General features: G+C 55.5%; 1 protein-coding gene across 1 annotated transcript in view; it reads left to right on the top strand.

The window, feature by feature from the left end:
* SPIRE2 (spire type actin nucleation factor 2) overlaps nucleotides 1–15952 on the top strand; it is a 42283-nt gene that overhangs the window by 22379 nt on the left and 3952 nt on the right. Inside the window, exons 3-11 of the mRNA XM_032156105.2 lie at nucleotides 2822–2965; nucleotides 3086–3250; nucleotides 4392–4478; nucleotides 4835–4958; nucleotides 7017–7186; nucleotides 7842–8031; nucleotides 9364–9476; nucleotides 12738–12872; nucleotides 13054–13121. Of these exons, the coding sequence (XP_032011996.2) occupies nucleotides 2822–2965; nucleotides 3086–3250; nucleotides 4392–4478; nucleotides 4835–4958; nucleotides 7017–7186; nucleotides 7842–8031; nucleotides 9364–9476; nucleotides 12738–12872; nucleotides 13054–13121 (1196 nt within the window). The remainder of the gene's footprint in view (nucleotides 1–2821; nucleotides 2966–3085; nucleotides 3251–4391; nucleotides 4479–4834; nucleotides 4959–7016; nucleotides 7187–7841; nucleotides 8032–9363; nucleotides 9477–12737; nucleotides 12873–13053; nucleotides 13122–15952) is intronic.

The raw sequence follows: 15952 nt of genomic DNA, 5'->3' as shown, positions 1-15952 counted from the left end.
GAGTAGCTGGGACTACAGGCACCCGCCACCGCGCCCGGCTAACTTTTTGTATTTTTAGTAGAGACAGGGTTTCACCGTGGTCTCGATCTCCTGACCTCGTGATCCGCCCGCCTCGGCCTCCCAAAGTGCTGGGATTACAAGCGTGAGCCACCGCGCCCAGCCCACGCTTTCTTGTTCTTTTTTTTTTTTTTTTGAGACAGTGTCTCACTCTGTCACCCAGGCTGGAGGGGCAGTGGCTCGATCTCGGCTCACTGCAACCTCCCCCTCCCAGGTTCAAGCAATTCTGCTGCAGCCTCCCAAGTAGCTGGGATTACAGGCGCCCACCACCATGCCTGGTAGTAGAGATGGGGTTTCACCATGTTGGCCAAGCTGGTCTTGAACTCCTGACCTCAGGTGATCCGTCTACGTCGGCCTCCCAAAGTGCTGGGATTATAGGCATGAGCCACCATGCCTGGCCTCACACTTACTTCTTATCAGAGAGTTAAGTGATGGGCTCAGCCTCTTCCCCAACTGCTCTCTCCTGTTGCCTCTAAGTTGTTATCTTCTCCTGGCACCCGTCATTCTCTCTTCCTCCACTTGTACATCTGCAAGAGAGCGCCCTTCCTCCTGCCTCCCCACCAGCCTCTCCAGGCCCTGGTTCCTTCTGAAATACGATGCCAAAGGTGGCCCCCTGTATACTCAGGAACCACAGAAAGTCTCTGCAACTTGCTTGGAGCTTTGGGTGGGGACGGGCCGTTCAGTGAGAAAACCCACTTGCTGGGCCTGTGACAACCCAGCCTCATTCTCCTGCCCCTTACAGGCGGAGGGGCCATTTGACAGATGAGCAAGTAAGTGCAGGCCCTAAGGCTGGGACCCTTTCCCGAAGCCACAAAGCAAGAGTCGGGCCGTGCTAGGCTCTGACGTGGCTCCCAAGCCAGAGCTCTCCCCTGGGCCTCCTACCTCTCCATGCACTCAGAGGAGCAACCATCCCTCTCTGACTCTCTCAGCGTCTCCCCGGGCACGGCTGCTGCCCCAAGGGAGCTGATGTGTTTCTGTGTTGTGGGGTCTCTGCACACGTGGGCTCTGCCTTTTATCCCATCAGCATCTCATGGAGGAGAACGAACGCCAGGCCTTGGAGAGGCAGGGGATTCTCTCTTGCCTCAGTGGCAGAAGGTGTTTTCGAAGTTAACTGGTGCTGGTTCGTCATTCCTCCCTGACCCTTTATGGTGCTGTGTTTCTCCTGTCCTCTAACCGAGAAAGGTTCCTGGCCAGCTTCCCTGACCCTCTAAGCCTTAGCAGGTGGTTTAGACACCGGGGGGGCAGCCTGAGCTGCTTGGCCTCATCTGCAGCCCAAGCATGTGCCGAGGTTGGACGGCTCTCCCCCCACCCCCCAGATTCCATGGCCCATCTTCCATCCTCCCCCACCCCCCGGATCCCATGATCCATCTTCCATCCTCCCTCTCAGGTCCCGGATCCCATGGCCCGTCTTCCATCCTCCCTCTCACCCTCCGGATCCCATGGCCAATCTCCTGCCCTCCCCCAACCCCCCGGATCCCATGGCCCATCCTCCATCCTCCCTCTCAGCCCCCCCTTGGCCCCCTGGGACATGCTTCTAACGTTCCCCACAATTAGCAGATGGTCCTCATGCTGTTGTGTCTCTGATCAGGCCGTTTTCTGCTGCTGAGATCAGTTTCTTACCCAGTGAAACCTCTTTTATTCTTTTCTTAGAGACAGAGTGTTAATGTGTTGCCCAGGCTGGTCTCAAACTTTTGGGCTCAAGTGATCTTCCCACTTCGGCCTCCCAGAGTGCTGGGGTTACAGCTATGAGCCACTATGCCCAGCCAGGAAGCTCTTTCTTTAGGAGGAAACGGTTCTGTATGCAGGCAGTTGACCGAGGCGAAGTTTGGGGAATTGGTAGTGGGAATGAGTGAGAGAAGGGACTCTCCATGGGGTGGCTGTGTCTACCAAGGTGAAGTTTGGGGAATTGCTAGTGGGACCGAGTGAGAGAAGGGTCTCTCCATGGGGCATCTGTGTCTGTTGGCATTTTGGCCAGGAGCGGCCTGTTCAGGAATAGGTACAGGTGCTCCCGGAAGGACAGGAGTGCCACCCTCTGTGCCCTTTGCCCTGTGCCCTTTGCCCTGTGCCCTGAGGCCTGTGGGCAGACACACACCTCACGGTGCCCAGGGAGTGTCCCAAAGCAGTGTGACGGGTACCTGGGGCCGAAGCCAGGGTGACCGGTTCTGCCTTGGTTGTGGGGGCTGCGCCAAAGGGCAGGTGCTTCTCTAGGGTTGGAACTTCTTGAGAGCAGAGGCTCCATGGCACTGAGATCGTGCGTGACGGAGGCAGCAAGTGCCGCACCTTCTTCCCAAGTTCTCAGCACAGAGCGCTTCCCAAACAGGCCCTCACCACAGTGTTGGCACCTTCCCCAGTTCACAAAGTACATACCCATGTCTGTTTCCCTGGACTTGCTGGGCAGCTGCTCATCCACCCTCCCATCCACCTGTCCACCATGTATCCATTCACTCAAGCCACGCACAAAGACTGGCCTGTGCCATGCTTCGCTGAGCCCCAGACGCTACTCAGAGAAGCAGCTCAGCGTAAAGGCCTGGCTGGGGCCTCGAGCAGCTGCAGGGGCTGGGGGGGGTGGCAGGGTGCATGGCCCACCTGGGGAAGTGCTGTGTGAACTGAGAGTGGAGCCTCCACACCTGTGTCCGCCACCTGTGGCGATGGCTTGGTTTCCCCAGGTATCTTTTCGAGTCCTAAAGCCTGGGCCAAAATGCCTACTCATCTCTTTTCCGGCTGCTTGAGTGGAGCCCCCGTGACGTCGTGTCCCTGACGGACGGGGCCCGTCTTGCATCTGCCATTCTCGTACCTCCCCTGGACTAATGAGCATGTGTGGTCACAGATGCTGCAGAAGCTTCGGGAGGACGAGCCGCAGGTGGAGACGCCCCGGGCAGAGCTGGACAGCCTGGGTCACACAGACTGGGTAAGACTCGCCCCCACCTGACCGGGCCAGTGACGCAGCCCAGCCTGCGGAGGGTCTCTGCCTGGGGGGCCGTGGAGCTTCACCTGGGGCTGAGAGCTGTTCTCTTCCCCCGGGGCCCAGGCCCGACTGTGGGTTCAGCTCATGCGGGAGCTCCGCCATGGAGTGAAGCTGAAGAAGGTGCAGGAGCAGGAGTTCAACCCCCTCCCCACCGAGTTCCAGCTCACGCCCTTCGAGATGCTGATGCAGGACATCCGGGCCCGGAACTACAAGCTGCGCAAGGTCATGGTGAGCGGCGCGGCTGCAGAGACGCAGGCTGGATGCAGAGGTCATGGTGGGCGGGGCGGACGCAGAGACGCAGGCTGGATGCAGAGGTCATGGTGGGCGGGGTGGACGCAGAGACGCAGGCTGGATGCAGAGATCATGGTGGGCGGGGCGGACGCAGAGATGCAGCCTCAATGCAGAGGTCATGGTGGGCGGGGTGGACGCAGAGACGCAGGCTCGATGCAGAGGTCATGGTGGGCGGGGTGGACGCAGAGGGGCAGCTTGGCTGTTGGGCAGCCCACCCCGGAGAGTGGCCCAGGGTCCCTGCTCTCTGTGCTGGGTACTGGGTCATAGAATATGGATTAGGGAGATGTGGTCCCAATTCCCACAGCTCGACATCACTTCAGGGACAGTGACCAGGCAGGGAAAGGAAGTGCGGAAGGTTCTGGAGGACCAGGAATGGCCCCTGGAGGCCACAAGAGCCAAGGCTGTAGGATTTTTTTTTTTTCTTTTTTCTTTTTTGAGATGGAGTCTTGCTCTGTCACCCAGGCTGGAGGGCAATGGCGTGATCTTGGCTCACTGCAGCCTCCGCCTCCTGGGTTCAAGCGATTCTCCTGCCTTAGCTTCCCAAGTAGCTGGGACTACAGGCACCCACCACCACGCCTGGCTAATTTTTTGTATTTTTAGTAGAGACATGGTTTCACTGTGTTAGCCAGGATGGTCTCGATCTCCTGACCTTGTGATCTGCCCACCTCGGCCTCCCAAAGTGCTGGGATTACAGGTGTGAGCCACCTGCCTGGCCTGGCTGTAGGATATTTTTGCTTTAACAAAACTCATGGAGCCCTTAGGACGCGCCAGCATGGTTCTTATGATGCTCCTGTGAGGCGTGTGCCACCCCACCCCACCTCCAGATGAGTCCCAGGTGCTGGAAGCTGGGGCACCCGGGTGGGGACGCGTCAGACCATGGATGCTGTGGCCGCCCAGAGCATGGCCTGTGAATCTGCTGTGCATTTACTAGGGAAGCAGCTGGGTCCCTGCGAGCAGAGAGTGGGAGGGCGGGTAGGTGTGAAGATCAGGCTGTCCTTGGGCCGAGCGAGCCTCTCCCAGTCGCCCTGCACTAGCGGATGGTCCCTGCGGGGCCTCAGATCAGCCGTCCTCCCCGCAGGTGGATGGGGACATCCCGCCCCGGGTGAAGAAGGACGCTCACGAGCTCATCCTGGACTTTATCCGCTCACGGCCTCCACTGAAGCAGGTGCCGCCCCGGCCTCCTCCTCCTCCTCCTCAGGGGCCGCCCGGGGCCTGGTGCTGTCCTGTGGCCAGCCTGGGAGGTGTCCCAGTGCGTCTGCATCACGGGTGAGGCGGGCTGGCTTCCTCTTGCCTGTGTGCCAGCCGGGGGCTCTGTGGCCCTGGGCCCTTTTTCTGGGAAGGGGCCATGTGAGCCATGCCCACCCCACCCCAGGTGCATGTGGAGCCCAGAGTCCCCTGGGAGCAGCACTCCCTCCAGGTGGGCCTGGCCGGCTCTTCCGACTCCAGAGTGGGCCCGTGTCATGGCCAGTTCCCCGCCGCAGGTCCCGCTTCCCCGCCGCAGGTCCCGCTTCCCCACCGCAGGTCTCCGAGAGGCGGCTGCGCCCGTTGCCACCGAAGCAAAGGTCTCTGCACGAGAAGATCCTGGAGGAGATCAAGCAGGAGCGGAGGCTGCGCCCAGTGCGGGGCGAGGGCTGGGCTGCCCGCGGTGAGCGAGGGGATGGCGGAAGAGAGCCCTGTGCCCCCGGCTGGGGTCCCCCATCCCCCTGGTCAGGTTGCATGTTGGAAGGTGGCGTCTCCCTGAGGGCGCCTGAACCCATGGAAGACACAGAACATCTTAATTTTTGAGGCACACAGGCTTTTGAAACTCAGATTACTTGGGGATAAAAAATTTAAATTAAAATTATATATATATATATATTTGTTTGAGATGGAGTCTCGCTCTGCCACCCAGGCTGGAGTGCAGCGGAGCGACCTTGGCTCACTACAACCTCCACCCCCCCGGGTTCAAGCGATTCTCCTGCCTCAGCCTCCTGGGTAGCTGGGACTACAGGCACCTGCCACCACGCCCAGCTAATTTTTTTTTTTTAGTTTTAGTAGAGATGGGGTTTCACCATATTGGCCAGGCTGGACACAAACTCCTGGGCTCAAGTGATGTGCCCGCCAAGGCCTCCCAAAATGCTGGCATTACAGGTGTGAACCACTGCACCTGGCCAAAAATTAAAAATTTTGAGGCTGGGCTCAGTAGCTGAGGCGAGAGGATCACTTGAGCCCAGGAGTTCGAGACCAGCCTGGGCAATATAGTGAGACCTCATCTCTGACAAAAATTTCAAAGAAAAATTAGCCAGGTGTGGTGGCACATGGCTGTAATCCCAGGTGCTCCAGGGGCTGAGGTGGGAGGATTGCTTGAGCGTGAGAGGTTGATGTTGCAGTTAGCCATGATTGCACCACTGCCCTCTAGACTCTAGACTGAGTGACAGAGTGAGACCTAGTTTCAAGAAAAAAAAAAAAAATCACTTTTTGAGGCCGGGCGTAGTGGCTCACGCTTGTAATCCCAGCACTTTGGGAGGCCGAGGCGGGCAGATCACGAGGTCAGGAGATCGAGACCACGGTGAAATCCCGTCTCTACTAAAAATACAAAAAATTAGCCGGGCGTGGTGGCGGGCGCCTGCATTCCCAGCTACTCGGAGAAGCTGAGGCAGGAGAATGGCGTGAACCCAGGAGGCGGAGCTTGCAGTGAGCCGAGATTGCGCCACTGCACTCCAGCCTGGGTGACAGGGCGAGACTCCGTCTCAAAAAAAAAAAAAGAAAAAAAAATCACTTTTTATGCCTCTCATTAAAAACTTTACGAGGCCATTGGAATTTCCTATGTCTTTTTTTTTTTTTTTTTTTTGAGACAGGGTCTTGCCCTGTCACCCCGGCTGGAGTGCAGTGGCACCATTATAGCTCACTGCAGCCTCAACCTCTCAGGCTCAAGCGATCCTCCCACCTCAGCCTCTCGAGTAGCTGTGATGACAGGCATGCACCACCACGCCCGGCTAATTTTTGTGTTTTTTGTAGAGACAGGGCCTCACTCTTGCCCAGGCTGGTGTTGAACTTGTGGGCTCAAGTGATCCTTCTGCCTCAGCTTCCCGAAGTGCTGGGATTATAGGTGTGAGCCCCCACGGCCTGCCTAACATGATCTTATACCCTATTATCCTGCTCTTGGCCTGTATTTGCCACTCTACATAGTTTACAATAGTATGACATATTTCAGCATTTAGAAGAAAAATAAAATAAAAGCAAAATTTTTAAATGTTTTTCTTTTCTTTTCCTTTTTTTTTTTTTTTTTGAGACGAAGTTTTGCTCTGTTGCCCATGCTGGAATGCAGTGGCACCATTATAGCTCACTGCAACCTCTGCCTCCCGGGTTCAAGCGGTTCTCCTGCCTCAGCCTCCTGGGTAGCTGGGATTACAGGCATGCACTACCGTGCCCAGCTAATTTTGTATTTTTAGTAGAGATGGGGTTTCTCCATGTTGGTCAGGCTGGTCTCAAACTCTCAACCTCAGGTGGTCTGCCCACCTCGGCCTCCCAAAGTGCTGGGATTACAGGCGTGAGCCACCGTGCCGAGCCTAGTTCCTCATTTTTTTAAAATGGCTGGCTAGCCCTCAGTTTCCCCTTCTGCAAAGTCAGGGAATTAAGCCAGCTGGTGCACACAAAGCTGTCAGCTCCTGCCTACTGTCTCCCCGTTCACTGGCCCGTCCTGCCTCGGCTCCCGTCTCCCCAGGGTTTGGCTCTCTGCCCTGCATCCTCAACGCCTGCTCCGGAGATGCCAAGTCCACGTCCTGCATCAACCTGTCGGTCACAGATGCTGGGAGCAGCACCCAGCGCCCGCGGCCCCGCGTGCTGCTCAAGGCACCCACCTTGGCCGAAATGGAAGAGATGAACACGTCTGAGGTGAGGACCCATGGGGATTCCTGAAAAGAGACCAGGAATGGGAGGGTGGGGGCCAAGGAAGTGTGAAGGGCTAAGCTGAGCCGGGGGCAGCAGCGATTGCAGTGTCTCCTGTCCAGGGGCCCTCCCTTGAAACTGACGTCCTGCTGTAGGAGGAGGCCTGTGGGGCTCGGGGACCCTGCCATCTTGTCCGCTCAGAAGGGTGACTGGGAGAGGGCCTGGGCTGCCTCCTCCCACAGATAATGGAAGGCTGACAGCGGAAGTGCCTCGCTGTCCCAGGCCCCGGAAACAGCCCCCCGCTAGTTGATGTGACAAGGTGGACCCAGCAAGGCTCCCTGCCCACCCTGGCTGCCTTGTGAATGGGACGCTCCTCTCTTCACAGGAAGGGCTGGCGATGGCCTTGTTGGGGGCCATCCCAGAAGGCTCTGCCTCCATCTGACCCTAGACCTGTCCTTTTCTGGAAGGGCTTGGGAAGGGCTTGGTTACTCAGGCGCTTGCCATGAACTGTCCAGAGGCAGGCAGGCTGGGAAGTGGGTGGAGGCTGCCCCACGTCGCAGCAGACCCAGCGGCACCCCTGGGTCCTTTGCTTCAGTCCAGGCGTGGGCAGGAGGCACTGGTGGGCATTGTCAGGGCAGGGCCGCATCTGGTGTGTCCACAGGAAGAAGAGTCTCCATGTGGGGAGGTGACGCTGAAACGGGACCGCTCCTTCTCAGAGCACGACCTGGCCCAGCTCCGAAGTGAGGTGGCCTCTGGCCTGCAGTCGGCCACCCAGCCCCCAGGAGGGATAGAGCCACCACGGCCCCGAGCTGGCAGCGCCCATGCGTGGAGGCCTGGCTCCCGAGACCAGGGCAAGTGCTGCTTCTCACCCCCGTACCCCCCTTCGCCCCCACCCCGATCCATCCTGTGGGCACCCATCCCTCCACCGCAGCCCATGTCTTCCTGAGCAGGCAGCTCCCAGGGACCCAGGGAGCTCGTGCCTGCCAGAGGGCACCACCTCAGGCAGGCATCTCCCTTTTTTTAACTTGAAAACTTCTTAACTAGTGCATGTTTATTACGAAAATATTTTTTAATATTTAAAAAGAATTCTCATGATTCCATTACCTACACATTATTATTAACATTGGGATATAGAAAGATCGCTAACTAGATGAGTGATAGACCCTTCTAGGCCTCTGAGAAGGGAGCCATGTGTCTGTGGTGAGCTGGCTGAGCTTGCAGCACATGGCTCTGGAACCTGAGCCATGATTCCTTCGACCCCTTTTCGCGCTGCTGAGCACAGAACGATTCTTGCTGGCTCTGCAGGGCTGGTCCTACCACTGTGAGAGCTGAACTTCACAGACAGCCCTGGGGACTCAGGGTTCTCGTCACCCCACCCACCACATCCCACCAGGCACAGCCAGGCCTCCTTGTCTGCCTGTGAGGCCAGAGTCTTGGGACAATCACGTTTGGTGCTTATGGCTCCCTTCCCAGTGTTAAGAGGTCCAGGCCAGGCCAGTTCCAAACCTCACACTTAACCTAGGTCTCCCCCACCCGGAGCTGTGCCTCAGCCTCTTGGAGTTGGTGGAGGGAGGGAGGTTGACCCCCAGCTCCAGTGTGAGGTGTGGACTATAGGAGGAGGGTGCTGCCCGACGCATCTGTAGTCTGCCTCACTGGTGCTGTGGGACTGCCCATGCCAGCTCGTTCTGGGGCTCAGACAGAGGGACCCTCTATACCACATGGGCCCCAATGAACGTCCCAATGTGGAAGCCACACTCTTCGCTTTTTTTTTCTTTTTGAGACAAGGTCTTCCTCTGCTGCCCAGGCTGGAGTGCAGAGGCCCCATCACAGCCCACTGCAGCCTTGACCTCCTGGGCTCAAGCAATCCTCCCGCCTCAGCCTCCTGAGTAGCTAGGACTACCGATGTGCTCCATGATGCCTGCCTAACTTTTATATTTTTCTATAGAGATGAGGGTCTCGCTACATTGCCCAGGGTGGTCTCGAGCTCCTAGGCTCAAGGTTCCACCCGCCTCGGCCTCCTAAGTGCTAGAACTGCCGGTGTAGCTACTGCACGGCCGCTTCTCCACTTGACCTTTTGCTTGGTTCCCCTGGAGCCCTCCACCATCTCTATCATCCGCTCGTCACAGTCCTCCTTACCACAGCTCCTGCCAGGCAGTCCTGATGGAGCCTCTGCTCTCCCCCAGGTACCTGTCCCGCGAGTGTCTCTGACCCCAGCCACCCCCTACTCAGCAACCGGGGCTCCTCAGGGGACAGACCCGAGGCCTCCACGACCCCTGATGCCAAACACCTGTGGCTGGTGAGTGAGGGTGCAATTGTTGTCCAGGGCGGCCCAGGGGGCGTTTTTGCACCCAGCTTCCCGCTGCCAGCCAGGTCTGGGGGATGGGTCTGAGCACCTGTCTGGGGGGGGGCGTGGTCTGAGCACCTGTCTAGAGACTGTAGTCTGAGCACGTGCCTGGGGGCGTGGCCTGAGCACCTGCCTGGGGGGCGTGGCCTGAGCGTCTGTTGGGGGGGCGTGGTCTGAACATCTTCCTGGCACCAGTGGCGGAGCTGCTGCCCTGGGGCCGTGGTCTCTGCTGCCGCCTGCTGGGGCTGAACCGCACTGCACTGAGGCCCTGGAGCCTGGTCCCTAATTGAAGGGTTCAGTGTGGGGTTAGGGCAGACGGTGAACCTGCGTGCCCTGTGCCTGGAGGTCAGTGTGAGGGGGGTTCACTTGGTTGAGACCTTGACTCTGGCCGTGACGCCGCCACGGTACTGCTCAGCCCCTCTGCCCTCGGTTTCTTATCTGACCTGTAATTGTGAGGAGCTCACCTTTGCTGACATCTTGAGGCCCACGTGGACCTGAGTTCTGGTGCAGGATTTAATCAACTGAGGTAAGGGGAGTGTGCGGCCGTGGGCCACGGTGGCAGCATGCAGGTGTTGGAGGGATGTGAACCATGTGGTTGCTGTCACTATTTGAGGGTTTTTTTTTTTTTTTTTTGAGACAGAGTCTTGCTCTGTCGCCCAGGCTGGAGTGCAGTGACGCGATCTCAGATCACTGCAAGCTCCGCCTCCCGGGTTCACGCCATTCTCCTGCCTCAGCCTCTCCGAGTAGCTGGGACTACAGGCGCCCGCCACCACACCCGGCTAATTTGTTTTGTATTTTTAGTAGAGACGGGGTTTCACCGTGGTCTCGATCTCCTGACCTCGTGATCCACCCGCCTCGGCCTCCCAAAGTGCTGGGATTACAAGCGTGAGCCACCGCGCCCGGCACCATTTGAGGTTTTATCCAGAGGCTCAGATCAGAACAGATGTTAAAATGCTTTGAGAACTATAAGCCTTATATAAATGCAAGGCACTGTATCCCCTGCCGAAACGCAGAGCTTGTCCCGTTAGCCTAGGTCATATCCCACGCTGAAACGCAGGGCCTGTCCCGTTAGTCTAGGTCGTATCCCACCGAAACGCAGGGCCTGTCCCATTAGTCTAGGTCATATCCCACTGAAACACAGGGCCTATCCCGTCAGTCTAGGTCATATCCCACCGAAACGCAGGGCCTGTCCTGTCAGTCTAGGTCATATCCCACCGAAACGCAGGGCTTGTCCCGTTAGCCTAGGTCGTATCCCACCGAAACGCAGGGCTTGCCTAGGTTTAGCTATATATCACTGCATCAAAAGTTACCTCAAAATGCAGCATCTGAAAATAACAAACATGTATTATCTCACCCAGTTTCTGAGGGTTGGGACTCCGGCAGTGTCTTAGCTGTGTGGCTGTGGCTCAGGGTCTTTCGTGAGGCTGCAGTTAGGATGGCAGTGGGGCCTGATCTTGACTGAAGGCTCAAATGGGGGCTGGAGGAGCCGCTTGAAGTGGCGTCCTCACCCAGCTGTGAGCAGGAGGTGTGAGTCCCTTACTGTGTAGGCCTCTCTCAGGCTGCTTGGGGATCCCCACAGCATGGCGGCTGGCGTCCCCCAGAGCACGTGGTTCAAGAGTGAGCACAGTGAAAGCCACTGAGTATTTATGACCAAGTCCAGAAGTGCCACATTGTCTCAACTCATTAGGAGTGAGTCACTAAGTCCAGCCTATTCTCAAGGGGAGGGAGGGAATTAAGGTCCACTTCTTTTTTTTTTTTTTTTTTTTTTGAGACAGAGTCTGGCTCTGTCACCCAGGCTAGAGTGCAGTGGCGCCATCTCGGCTCACTGCAAGCTCCGCCTCCCAGGTTCACGCCATTCTCCTGCCTCAGCCTCCCGAGTAGCTGGGACTACAGGCACCCGCCACCACACCCGGCTAATTTTTTGTATTTTTAGTAGAGATGGGGTTTCACCGTGTTAGCCAGGATGGTCTCGATCTCCTGACCTCATGATCCGCCTGCCTTGGCCTCCCAAAGTGCTGGGATCACAGGTGTGAGCCACCATGCCCGGCCAAGGCCCACTTCTTAGGGAATTAGAGGACGCATTTAAGATGACCACAGGTCACGTGAGTGGTTCTTTAGCTCTGAAGTCTCAGAAGTGCTTTCTGAAGGGGGGCTACTGAGCATCACAGAACCTGGCCTTCCATCTGCCCTGGGCTCACAGCCTCACCTGGGGAGCAGGCGGCTGTTCTCGGTACCTGACCTGAGGTCTCCTGGCCACGGACGTTGTTAGTGTAACATCTGTGACATCTGAGGTGAATTGTTCAGATGGAAACAGCACTATCAGGCAATTGGCAACAGAAGCCCAAAGCCCTGGGTGCCTCAGGTCAGAGTGAGGAACGAATGCAAGGGCCCCAGCTCCCCCAGTGCCAGGAGCATGTGTTCACAGCTTTAGACAGGATAACCCACTGCAAATCCAAAGCAGAAAACATGGTCCAACTCCATCTCTGTGGCACCTTCATAGATGGTGCCCACCTGCCTTGGCAGTAATGACCAACACTGCGAACACTGTGCTGGCACCGTGTTTAAGGGCTTTAACTGAACCATCTCGATGGAGCTGAAATCCAGCCCCATTTTACAGAAGAGAAAACTGAGGCTTAGAGAGATCAGGTGTCAAGTTCTATGCCAAGCACAGGGAAGCAAAAACGGGACTCACTCAACATAATGTGGCCCCAGGAATCGGTGGCCAGGACACGGGAGGTGTGCTGAGTGCAGATGGGCAGATGCAAGCTGAGCCCCAGGAGTGAGGTGGCCTGCTGGAGGGTCCTGGACCTTCCGGAAAAGAGGACATCAGTTGTTCAGGGAGGGAAGATTTGAGATGGACTCTGGCTGGTGTGGATCAGCCCATGGTGTGTTTGCAGGCAGGGACACCTTGAACAAACATGGGCTGAGGGGAGTTTGTGTGGAGCGTGGCCAATGAAGGCTGGGCTGGCTGGCAGGGTCCACTGGTCATGGGAGGCCTGGCCTGCGGCAGCAGGGCCCATCAAAGACATGGGGATGGATGGCTGATGGACAGATGGCTGACGGACAGTGTTTTAGAAGGTCGCAGGCTTGTTTAGGCTGAGGCCAGGGAGGTGTGAGGGTCCTCAGGGAAGGAGAGTAAGCTCGGGGAGACTCCTGCGTAGAAAGACTTTCTGCCTGAGGCCGAGTGAGCACAGCCCCTGGCCCTGCCCCTAGGAGTTCAGCCACCCCGTGGAGAGCCTGGCGCTGACCGTGGAGGAGGTGATGGACGTGCGCCGTGTGCTGGTGAAGGCCGAGATGGAAAAGTTTTTGCAGAACAAGGAGCTCTTCAGCAGTCTGAAGAAGGGGAAGGTGAGGCTGCCTAGACGCGGGGCTACGCTCTTGCCCGCTGGGTCGGGCAGGTGCTGACAGGGCCAGATCCCAGGACTGTTTGCTCATGATCTGGTTGGGAGCCCTGAGGGGGCAGCAAGGACAGGGCGGTACCCCAGGGAGCTGGGGACAAAGCCGGGCTCTAACCTGTCTTTCCTGACAGATTTGCTGCTGCTGCCGGACCAAGTTCCCGCTGTTCTCGTGGCCACCCACCTGTCTCTTCTGCAAGAGGTGAGCCTTCCCTTTAGCTGTCAGTTCACAAGGGAAGGAGGAGGCGAGAAACCTCTGGGCAGTGCCGCCCACAGAACTTCCTGTGATTCCAGGAATGTTCTAGCATGTTCCATGGCTGATGAGTCCACAAGATATGGTTACTATGAATGAGGAGTTAAATTTTAAATTTTATTTAAATTAAATTAAATTTAAATTGCTAAGCAACTCCCAGTTTCAGCCAAGATGGGGTAATAGGCATCTTCCACAGCCAAGAACAAACAGGATGTGAAACAATGGTTTTCAAGACAGCAGGCAACAAAAAGGAAACAACAGGGCAGGCCTGCCATCAACACAGTCATTGCCTGGAGAGTTTCTAGGGCCTCCATCACCACAGACATTGCTTGGAGAGTTTCTAGGTCATGAGCCACAGCTGCCGGACTCCCCGAATGGAGGAGGTAAAGCTGAGAATCCAGGGAGACCACAGCAGCTCGAGTCCGCCGTGCAGAACTCTAGAGGAGAGGGCTGCGCCAAGAAAGCCTCAGAGAAGGCCCCCCTCTCTGAAGGAAATGACTGAAGGCTGCAGAACATTCATCCTAAAGCAGAGGTTGGCAGACTATAACCTCGGGCCAAATCTGGTCCTTGGCCTGTTTTGCAAGTAAAGTCTTATTGGAACACAACCACACCCATTTGTTACTCGATCAGCCACGCCTAAAAGGTTTATTCTCTGGCCCTTTACACAAAAAATTTACCTTCCCTTGTTCTAAAGATCTGAAGGGACGGTGCTCAGGGCCAGGGATGAGTGACATCCGTTTCCACCAGCCACAGCCAGAAATGTCATAATTCACAGGGCACTAACTGGAGCGCACAGGAAGGCCTGGTCTCACTAGTGTGCAGTAAGTAGCCCAAAGTATCATAAAAGCAAGACCTGAAAGGATCAAACTGTTCACAGGTTTCTTAACTGATTCTCAGAACAAAGCTCAAGGATAAGAATTTTTTAAAAACCAACAAAAAAAAACCCAGTACTCAGCAAGATAAAATGTCTGGAATGCAAAAAAGAAGACAAAAGTAATTACAATGTATTGTGGGTTTTGTAACACATGTATGAGTAGTGTTGATAACAACAGCATGAAGGTCAGGGAGAGGGGAAAACTGGAAGTATACTTTTCTTTTTTTTTTTTTTTGAGACGGAGTCTCGCTCTGTCACCCAGGCTGGAGTGCAGTGGCGTGATCTTGGCTCACTGTAAGCTCCGCCTCCCGAGTGAGTTCCCACCAGTCTCCTGCCTCAGCCTCTCTCGTAGCTGGGACTACAGGCACCTGCCACCACACCCAGCTAATTTTTTGTATTTTTAGTAGAGATGGGGGGTTCACCACGTTAGCCAGGATGGTCTCGATCCCCTGACCTCAGGATCTGCCCGCCTCTGCCTCCCAAAGTGTTGGGATTACAGGCGTGAGCCACCGTGCCTGGCCAGAAGTATACTATTTTAAGGTTCACTCTGATAAGGTGAATCACTAGATAAGGTATAGTAAGGTATTATACACGCTATACAAATATTGCTTAGACTGTGATAAGTTAAAAATGTATACCATAAGTCCTAAAGCAACCACTAAAATAAAAAACGGTTACAGCTAATAAGCCAACAAAGGAGATAAGATGGAACCATAAAAAGTAATTAATCCAAAAAAAGGTAGGAAAAGAAGGAGAACAAAGAAATGAGTCCAAAAGAAAACAAATAGCAAATGACAGCCTTAAACACAACTGTATCTAGCATCACATGAACTGTAAGTGATCCAAACAACCCAGTAAAAGCTAGAGTTCCCAGAATGAATGAAAAAGTAAGGCTGGGCCGGGCGTGGTGCCTCACTCCTGTGATCCCAGCACGTTGGGAGGCCGATGCTCGCAGATCAGAAGGTCGGGAGATCGAGACCATCCTGGCTAACATGGTGAAACCCCGTCTCTACTAAAAATACAAAAAATTAGCCGTGCGTGGTGGTGGGCGCCTGTAGTCCCAGCTACTCGGGAGGCTGAGGCAGGAGAACTGCTTGAACCTGGAAGGTGGAGGGTTCAGTGAGCCAAGATGGCACCACTGCTCTCCAGACTGGGCGACACAGGGAGACTGTCTCAAAAAGAAAAAAAAAAAAGATAAGGCTGGGTATGGTGGTTATGGTAGCTCATGCCTATAATCCCAGCACTTTGGGAGGCTGAGGTGGGAGGATCACTTGAGCCAAGGAGGTCAAGGCTGCAGTGAGCTATGATGGTGTCACTGCACTCCAGCCTCGGTGACAGAGCAAGACCCTGTCTGGGGAAAAAAAAATCACCTAATTTTGTCTGTAAAATTACGTATATTTCTGTTGATATATGCTTAGAAAAGCCTGGAGGATGGAAACCATTACTAGCAGGGATCATTTCTGAGGATGTGGTGTCTACATTTTAATTCTCTCATGTTTGAATTTTTTTTTTTTTTTTTTGAGATAGAGTTTCATTCTTGTTGCCCAATCTGGAGTGCAATGCCGTGATCTCAGCTCACTGCAATCTCTGCCTCCCAGGTTCAAGTGATTCTCCTGCCTCAGTCTCTCGAGTAGCTGGGAATACAGGCATGTGCCACCATGCCCGGCTAATTTTGTATTTTTAGTAGAGATGGGGTTTCTCCATGTTGGTCAGGCTGATCTCCAACTGCCGACCTCAGGTGATCACCCACCTTGGCCTCCCAAATTGCTGGGATTACAGGGGTGAGCCACCATGCCCAGCCTTGAATTTTTTTATTTTTTTGAGATGGAGTCTTGCTCTGTTGCCCAGGCTGGAGTGCAGTGGCGCAATCTTGGCTCACTGCAAGCTCCACCTCGCGGGTTCACGC

The sequence above is a fragment of the Hylobates moloch genome, unplaced genomic scaffold, assembly GCF_009828535.3.
Source record: "Hylobates moloch isolate HMO894 unplaced genomic scaffold, HMol_V3 SCAFFOLD_6, whole genome shotgun sequence".
NCBI classification, from domain to species: domain Eukaryota; kingdom Metazoa; phylum Chordata; class Mammalia; order Primates; family Hylobatidae; genus Hylobates; species Hylobates moloch.
The sequence above is the reverse complement of the archived record's forward strand: the minus strand, read 5'-3'. Positions and strand labels throughout refer to the sequence as shown.